A 9559-nucleotide genomic window follows, 5' to 3' on the forward strand; every position below is an offset into this window, starting at 1 on the left:
TCAGCCATTCTGTTCTTAGCTGAGATGCAGGCTTCGTGCGCACCACGGCAAAGTCTCAGGTGAGATCGGTCTTCTCTGGCGGTTGTCTTTCGAGGCCGACCTGATCTTGATCTAGGTGTAGTAGTTCCGGTCTCTCGACGTCTCTTCAAAATTTGAGTAACTGCACCCTATGTAATTCCTAAAGCGGCACCAATATCCCGGGCCAATATCCTTCTGTTTGTTGCCGCGATTACGTAAGTCAATGACGCGGGCGTATAAATCTGCGCTCAACTCGCACCCCATGATCAGAAATATCGTATACAACAGATAGATACAACAAAGTAAAGCTGGTTTCTTCACACGGTAATGCAAAAGCCAATGTTACCTTAGGAATCATGTTGCTAAAATAACTGCGAAAAGGATGCCCGATAGATCATTGGTCAGGCATAAGAAGCCATTGTCCTACATTACGTACTGTGTGATATGGAATGGTACATAAGACCTTGCCAGACACCCGTGATCCATTTTGAATGGCTGACGGGTCATTGATGGTAAGAAGTCTGCATTTAAAAACAGGGCTATGCCAAAAAAAAAAATATTCCAAACTTTTGTCCCGTAGTAATAATTGATTAAAATCATAGCTATAGCATAGTAGTAATATCAAGTTCAGTCGGTTCGTTGACCTCCAAATATATTGTATTAATCCAACACTTAATTAACAGTTATTTCACCTTACCCACTTCTGGTACTAAGCAGTCACAGAAATGGGTAAGTAAAAATAGCTGTCCTGTAAACATTGGGCAATTTCCCCACAGTTTATTGTACTCATTTAACACATGATGATAGCTATTTCACTTACGCACTTCTGGCACTAAGCAGACTAAATGTTGTAAGCCAGCCAATTCGTTTATGCAGGTTAAATTAGCGACTGTATGTAATTATGCATTATTAACATGATTAAAGACAATTGCTCAATAAAATAACGAATCCGGTATGTTTCAAAATGTTTCGCAATCGCTACGGTGTGACTTAAGCTAAGTGTATACTACATCGCTAAGCGACGGGCGATTAGTTTCTAGCCAATGAGGTAGCGCGCATTAAGTTACGTTTGGAAAAGCGAGCCACCCCATTGGTCAAATACCATTCGCGCGTCGCTCAGCGATGGAGTATAAAGTCAGCTTTAGCTTATAAAAGCTACGAATTAAAAAAAAAAATTTAATGCCGGAGTTAATGCTGGTACTTCCTGTTCAGCTAAGTGGCAATAACAATAAATCACCAAGTAGATAAAACTGTGGCAATTCGTTAGAATTCAAAGTGCACACCACCTCCTTTTTATCTCATTTGAAAAATGATGGTTGATTTTCTCTCAGATGTTGATAATGTTTGATTTAAAACGTGTTCAGAAATATTTTGAACGAATTACCAATAATAGAAACCCCTGTTTACTATTTCAGTCATGATTGAATTTAAAAAACTGATAACACACACACCCCATCCCCCGCATATTGAGAGAATTTGAAATATTGAATTGCTACATTATGCCTTATACGAGTATGTTAGAAAAATAATTATAAAGCACGAATCACATGATTTTATTTTAAACAAACTCATATTGACCATGAAAACGAGTAAAAATTGCCGGCTCTCAACACGCAATATTCAAAATTCCCGCGTCGAAATTGTTTAGGGCAATGACGTCATGGTATTATAGTACATCATTATGTTGGTCAAACCTTAACAGCATTGTGTATAGATTGCACTCTTTTTTGAGTGATAATGGATAAGTGTGTACATTGTACATTTGTATGGTAATGCTGCAAAAATATTTTGCATCATTGTTATTCAGGCTTTACTTTTACTTTTACTTTTTCAGCCATTATCAATCCACTGCAGGATGAAGGCCTCAGCATGATGTCTCCATGTGTCTCTGTTTTGTGCTTGTTGGTACCAGTTCACTTCTCCCCAGTAGTTTTGCAGCTCGTCCTCCATCGCTTCCGTTGGCGTCCTCTATTACGCTTCCTCCCATACGGTGTCCAATGTGTGAGTGTTGAGCTCCAACGATTGTCTTGTCTGCGGCTGATATGGCCGGCCCAGGTCCATTTTCTGCTTTTGATGGTTTCCAAGATGTCTTGAACTTGGGTCTGCTCCCTGATCCATTTGTTTGTTTTCCTGTCCTTGTAGGTGATGTTTAATATACTTCTCTCCATGTTGTGCTGGGCTGCTGCTAGTTTTCTTTCCATTTTTGATGTTAAGGTCCATGATTCTGCCCCATATGAAATAGCTGGGAGGATGCATTGGTTGTAGACCTTTCGTTTAAGGCATATTGGAAGATTGCCTTTCATGATGGTGCTGTATCTTCCAAAAGCTTGCCACCCGGCTTTAATTCTCCTTCGAATTTCAGAGTCTTGGTTTTTGTCTCGAAGAGAGAAGCGTTGTCCAAGATATACATATTCCTCGACCTGCTCAATTTCAACCCCTTTTACTTTCACTGTCTTTGGGACTGTTTCTAATCCTTTCATGACCTTTGTTTTCTTCATATTCATTTTTAATCCGGTTACCCTGCTTGCCTCATCCAACTCTTGCAGCATTGTCTCAAGTTCATTTAAGTTGCTTGATATTGTGACAATGTCATCTGCAAAGCGTAAGTGGCTCATGTGCTCACCGTTTATGTTGATTCCTTTCTTGCTCCAGTCGAGTGTTTTGAAAATTCCTTCTAGGGTGGCTGTAAAAAGCTTCGGTGAGATAGTGTCCCCCTGACGCACGCCCTTCTTTATCATAATTCTGTCACTGTCTTTGTGCATTTTGACTGTGTTGTAGCAATCTGAGTAGATGTCTTTGAAGATCTTCAGGTATGCATTGTTGATTCCTTGTTCTTTGAGTGCATTCAGGACTGAACTGGTTTCAACAGAATCAAATGCCTTCTCGTAATCTATAAAAGCTACGCAGAGCGGAATGTTGTACTCCTGGCATTTCTCCTTTAGTTGGTTGATGGTGTGGATGTGATCCATGGTTGAAAACCCTTTCCTGAAGCCTGCCTGTTCTCTTGGTTGATTTCCGTCTAGGATGATTTCAAGTCGGTTTGTTAGTAACCTTGTGTACAGCTTGTACAAGTTTGAGAGGAGACTGATGGGTCTATAGTTCTTTAGGTCTCGCTTGTCCCCCTTCTTGTGCAAAATGATCATAGTGGCTTCTTTCCACTGATGTGGCACTCTCCCTTTTTGCATACATGTTGTATACAGCTTTGCTAGTTCTTTGGTTATGATGTCCCCTCCTTCTTTGATTGTGTCGATGAGCACATTGTCTGGTCCAGGAGACTTTCCTCTCTTCATTTGGTTTACAGCATGCTGTACCTCCCAATTTGTGACATTGGGTATTTCTTCTTGTGGTTCTCCTGGTTCATCTGTTTCTGTGTCACTGGCATATAGTTGTTCATAGAATTCTTCTATCCTTTTCAGAATTTCGTCTTGGTCTGTGATTTCTTGCCCATTACTATCGAGGAGGCTTGTAATTTTCTGTTTCCCCTGCGCTAGTTTCTTATATGTTTTCTTCAGACTTTTGTTTTCCTCAATTGTGGATTTGATCATCTTGGTGTTGTAGCTCCGTATATCTTCCCGTAGCTTTTTCCTGATTGTCTTGCAGGTTTCTGTATATTCAACCCGCTGTATGTTTGTTCCCTCTGCTTTCATCGATCTTCTCTTCTCCATGAGTGTTCTGGTCGAATCTGATATCTTTGTTTCTCGAGTCTTTGGTTTCTTTCCTGCAATATCCATGGCCAGTTTTTGTGTTGTTTCCACTATCTGGTCATTCCATAATTCTAGAGTCCTCTCTTCTGGACATTCATCTGCCAAAAGTTGGAACTGGTTTTGCAGCTGCAGTTGGAATTCTATTCTCTTTTCCTGCAACTTCTCTAGGTTGATGCTGCTCTGCTTTGGTCTTAGTAATTTATGTCTCTCTAGTCTGGTGTTGATTTTTAACTTGCTCATTACCATCCTGTGGTCACTACCTACGTTCACTTTGTTGACTGTCTTTACGTCTTGAATGATGTGTGGACTGTCTGTGAGAATGAAGTCAATTTCATTCTTTGTGCTTCCATCTGGGCTTCTCCAGGTCCATTTCCTACTTGCTGGCTTTTTGAAATGTGTTCATTATTTTCAGCTTGTTACTGATTGAGAATTCGATGAGTCGGTCACCCCTATCATTTCGTTCTCCACTCCCAAATTTACCAATTGTGCACTCTTCTCCATCCTCTCTTTTTCCAACTTTGGCATTAAAGTCACCCATTACTATTGTGAATTGAGTCTTGCTGTTCTTTAGTAGTTCAGTTATTTCCTCATAGAGTTTGTCCACCTCTTCATCATTGTGTGTTGAGGTTGGAGCGTAGACTTGAATAACTTTTATCTTGTATCTCTTGTTTATTTTTACTGTCAGCTGAGCTAGGCGTTCATTTATACCTTTGACCTCAGTTATATATCCTGCGATGCTTTTGTGTATCAGGAAGCCGACCCCTGCTTCACTTTTGTCCTTGGTTCCAATGTGGTAAAAATGGTGGCCACTCTTTAACTCTGTGAAATCTTCTCCTCGTCTTCTGACTTCACCCAATCCGATGATGTCCCATTTTACCCCTTCTAGTTCTTCTTCCAACTCCACTAGTCTTTCTTCCTGCAACAGTGATCTCACATTATAATTATGTTGCAATGGTCAAATTCCATTGGTGGCCTGTTCTTACCCAGGGATTCTTAGCACCCCCTACTCCTTGCTTTGACGAACCGCCACCTTGGTCCGGAGCAAATGAGCTGCTGGGGACTGGGGCCTTTGCCTTCTTGTGTCTGTCATGCTGGTTAGTTGGGCCTACCCTTCCACACTGGCCCAATGTGGGTTGGAAGGGGGACTTTATATCAGAGCTCCAACTCCTAGACTGATGGCTTTACTGGGCTACGAAACCAGTCTCTCCGCCTATTTACCCATAGGTGGAGCTATTTGACCCATAGCTGGGGCTTGGTTGATGGGCGCCAGGGCGTGTCCACACGCCGGTGGGCCTGCACGCCGCATCTCTGGGGCCCAATGCTGCTCCGAGATCCTTACAGTTTTGCCTGGGTCCGTGGGGTACCCAGTTACCGTGTGTTGTCGCTGGGAGGCACTGTAAGAGTCTTGATGTAGGAGAGGCTATGTACTGGCAGGGGAAGGTTTACTCAATCTGCTTCCCTTTTCACCTTACGGCTAGCCAGCGGCAGAAATTGCAAGCACTAAACTACATGCTAAACTAATCTACCTCGCTAAAGCACTAGACGCATCACAACATCCTGTGTCCAAAGGACACCAACACTCTTTTTTGAGTGATAATGGATAAGTGTGTACATTGTACATTTGTATGGTAATGCTGCAAAAATATTTTGCATCATTGTTATTCAGGCTTTAAAGTACATATAAATGGTATTGTGAGAAGCGGAAAGAGATTACTTTGCAGTTTGCATCCCACGAAAGTGTTTTTGCTATTTTAACTACAGATTGTTCTTACTTTCGCGGAAATGTGCTTAAAATACTTTGATTTTGCAAGAAATGGAAAGGTTGGATTGTGTTTGGGGTTAAAGAAGATTTAAACGCCTTTTATAGATAATATTGAAATACATTGAAGTATGCGTATTATGCGTAAGATATACATATTGTTGACAGTAGAAAGTATGTATTTTCTTTTTTGATTTGATAGAAGTGTGTGTACAGGGTGTCCCAGAAAAAATTACCGAGTGAATACAAATGAACGTAAGTTAAGAAATAGACATCAGAATCAAAAAATTTAAAATGTAGCGCATAGCCTATTTTATTGTGCATCACATACGAAAATTTTATTTGATTCGTTTGCCTGGTTGCGAAGAAATTAACGATTATATAATGCGCTCATCAATGCAGTTCATTCCAAGTTTGATCAACAGGTGATTTTTCATACTCGCTCACCGCTTCCTAAAGTGTGTGTATCATTAAATTTAGTCCACATTATCTATTTTATAATCCAACGGTGTTATGTTATTCATACTTTCACTAAAGATGAATAACAGTTTGTCCGAGAAAACTTTGATTTCTGTAATTGGAAGCTTTCCAACTTTAATTCTTTAGGTTGTGCAAATATGTTTTATTTTAACTTTCTAAATAACATTTAAGTCCAGAATGGCAATGATCAAGTCCTTACAGCTTTACGTGTGATTTTTGATACTATGCAACATTAATGTTGAAGTTTTAAAAGATTTAAACTTTGCATTTTCAAAAAAATATTAAAGTGTGTGAGAAATTTAGTTTTAGCCAGTTGGAATTCTTTATGCAACATTTATATCAACATTAACGAAAAAAAGATATTTACAAGTACCGAGCATCATCTTACATGCAAGCATTCATTTTCACTATTGTAGGTTTTCAAATTTGAACAAAATCTAATTAAATCTTTTGCAAGAAACAGATTGTTTGAAAAGAACGGAAAGGATTTCACCGAACAAAATATGAAGCCCAATGAGAGTTAATCACTATTGCGCATTGTGTTGAATGATCTTTAAGTTTCTTTCAAACTTGGAATGAAATGAATTGACGCATGCGTTATGTAACCGCTCATTTCTTCGCAATCAGCCAACCGATTCTAGTAAAATTAGCGTATAAAATGTATAAAAACGTATAAAAAGATGTCTATTTCTTGACTAACGTTCAAATTTATTCGCCCGGTAATTTTTTCTGGGACACCCTGTATAAAGATTAAGTTGCAGGCTATATATTATATTGCGCATAGAAGTTTTTGTTGCATTTCAACTTGAGTAATGCAGAATCTGAGCTCCATAATTACGACGTATGATAATATTGTGAGTCTATGTTCACAATTTTGAACAATTGTGAATTACGAATGCATACTTGCCATATCTGCTGTTCTTAACAAATACTTACCAGGCATATGCAAGAAATGTTTATAAATTCTAATATTAAAATGAGTACTACACATTAAGACTAATATCATAAGTAAAACAGCCAACGAGTTTGCACTCAAATATTTAGACTTTAGACATCAGATTTTCATTCCCCCTTTTCCACCCCGTGTTACCTGACGCGTTTTACCAGGGGAGTTTTCTATTCCCTGGCAGAGTCTACACATGGCGTCTGTCATCTTGTTTTATGATTTACCTTAAACACGAACTCTACATTCTGCTAGGACTTTTTCTGTGCCTCGACAGTGGCTACATATGGCCCGGGCATATAACATCTGCCACCTGTAATATATATATATATATATATATATATATATATATATATATATATATGTATAAGCTATATGATTTACCTTAAACACGAACTCTACATTCTGCTAGGACGTGAATCATTTGTCAAGTAGAAGTTCAGATACTTCTGCTCGATTTTCATTTCCTCAGCAGAGGCAATGAAACATGAAATGGATTTAATCACTTTACCTAGATTCGGTTCACATTATACATTAGATGATTTACCTTAAACACGAACTCTACATGTTCGTGAATACGAATCATTTGTCAAGTAGAAGTTCAGGTACTGCTCAATTCTTTTTTATATTTATTTCCGTAGCAGTGTCAATGAAACATACAATGGATTTAATCACTTTACCTATATTTGGTTCAAAATGTCACAATATAGATTTCACTTCATTTCTTCAAGTCGTACATTGTGACGCTTACGGATGGAAGAGTATGGAAACGACATGTAGATCACTTACGGCGAGGAGAGGTGATGCCATCGCGACAGGCTACTCAAAGCAATTTGCTACCAGCTACAGAGAGTGATTTGCCACTAACGCCGTTTCAAAGATCAGGTCCAAGGGAATGTACTGCAAGAGAAACAAGTCCAAATATTCCGTCTCCAAGTGAAGGCACTAATAACAAGACACCGGTAGATGTTCTAAGTCCAGCGATAGTATCTCGCGGAACTGTTCTTCTGTAACAATGTCACAGAAGAATTATGTATTATATGTTACATTTTTAAAGTACAATTGGAATGGCGAAAAGATAAAAGATTAAAAGATAAAAAGATTTATTTGCTTTTTATGCTAATTAGCGCATTGCAAGAAGTAATTTAATTTTGAAAAATTGTACCGTATTTATAAAGATAATGGTATTGTTAAGAGAAAAGTTATGCATTTTGTTTTTATAGCTTTACAGTACATGTGTGAAAGATCAAGTTGAATGCTAGGTGTTATAGTAGTGTGTGTTATACGAGGTATTGAAAGCATAAGCATGATGAATATGCTTATAGAACGGTAAAGTCTGGATTAATGTCCGAGTTTTGAAATACATACACAATATATTGTAAGAGGTAAATATAACAATCATGATGTAATGATACCCCGGGAAGAAATTAAACTACATTTTCAGTTCGATATCATTGATTATAAAAAAAAACAGCCAACGAGTTTGCACTCACATTTTTAGACATCAGGTTTTCTGTCCCCCTTTTCTACTGTATGTTAGTTACCTAAGAAGTTTTACCAGGGTAGTTTTCTGTCCCCTGTTAGTGACTACACTGACGTCTATCACCTGTTATATGATTTACCTAAAACACGAACTCTATATTCTAGGACGTGAATACAAATTATTTGTGCTCGATTTTCATTTCTGGAGCAGTGTCAATGAAACATGAAATGGATTTAATCACTTTACCTAGATTCGGTTCACATTATAGATTTCATTTGATTTCTTTCCTCCCCAAGGCACATCGAAGGAAACATTTTGCATTTACTTACTAGAGATTAAGAGATGTTTATAAATTCAAATGAATATTAAAATTAGTACTACACAGTAAGGGTTAAACTAATATCATACAGTACAATAGACTGCGCTGCATTCCTTTTTTTTTTTTGATAAACAATTCATACGTTTCCATGCATGAAACCATTTAAAATCTATGACGAAACACATCACATCTCCAATGACTGCCCTGCAGTTTTCTCATGGATATCTGAGCTGTTAAATCAGAACAGGAATGATGAGTTTTCCATGGTCAGGTCAGAGAGATTAATTTAGGGAATGATAAATTAAACTGGTCTACTACAGTAGACTAGCAGTACAACAGCCTAAGACTTTGCACTCAAATTGTTAGACATCGGGTTTTCCCCCCTTTTCCACCCCGTGTTACCTGAGACGTTTTACCAGAGGAGTTGTCAGCTTCCCGACAGTGTCTACACATGGCGTCTGTCACATGTTATATATGATTTACCTTAAACACGAACTCTACATTCTGCTAGGACGTAAATACAAATCATTTGCGAAGTAAAAGTTCGTTGTACTTCTGCTCGATTTGCATTTCCATAGCAGTGTCAATGAAACATGAAATGGATTAATCACTTTGCCTAGATTCGGTTCACATTATATAATTAGATGATCTACCTTAAACACGAACTCTATACTTTTCGTGAATACATATCATTTTGTTAAGTAGAAGTTCAGGTACTGCTCAAATTTTATTTCCGTAGCAGTGTCAATGAAACATGAAATGGATTTAATCAGTTTACCCAGATTTGGTTCAAAATGTCACATAATATATTTCATTTATTTTCTTTCCTCCCCAAGGCACGTCGAAGGAAACA

The 9559-nt window shown here is 38.2% G+C and overlaps 1 protein-coding gene across 1 annotated transcript; it reads right to left on the minus strand.

The window, feature by feature from the left end:
* Positions 1–4095: 4095 nt before the first annotated feature.
* On the minus strand, positions 4096–7714 carry LOC140152181 (craniofacial development protein 2-like). Its single transcript, XM_072174482.1, has 2 exons — positions 7694–7714; positions 4096–4638 (listed from the first exon to the last, which is right to left on the minus strand). The coding sequence occupies exons 1-2, from the start codon at positions 7712–7714 to the stop codon at positions 4096–4098; spliced, it is 564 nt and encodes a 187-aa protein (XP_072030583.1).
* Positions 7715–9559: the final 1845 nt, after the last annotated feature.

The sequence above is a fragment of the Amphiura filiformis genome, chromosome 5 (assembly GCF_039555335.1).
Source record: "Amphiura filiformis chromosome 5, Afil_fr2py, whole genome shotgun sequence".
In the NCBI taxonomy this organism is placed as follows: Eukaryota; Metazoa; Echinodermata; class Ophiuroidea; order Amphilepidida; family Amphiuridae; genus Amphiura; species Amphiura filiformis.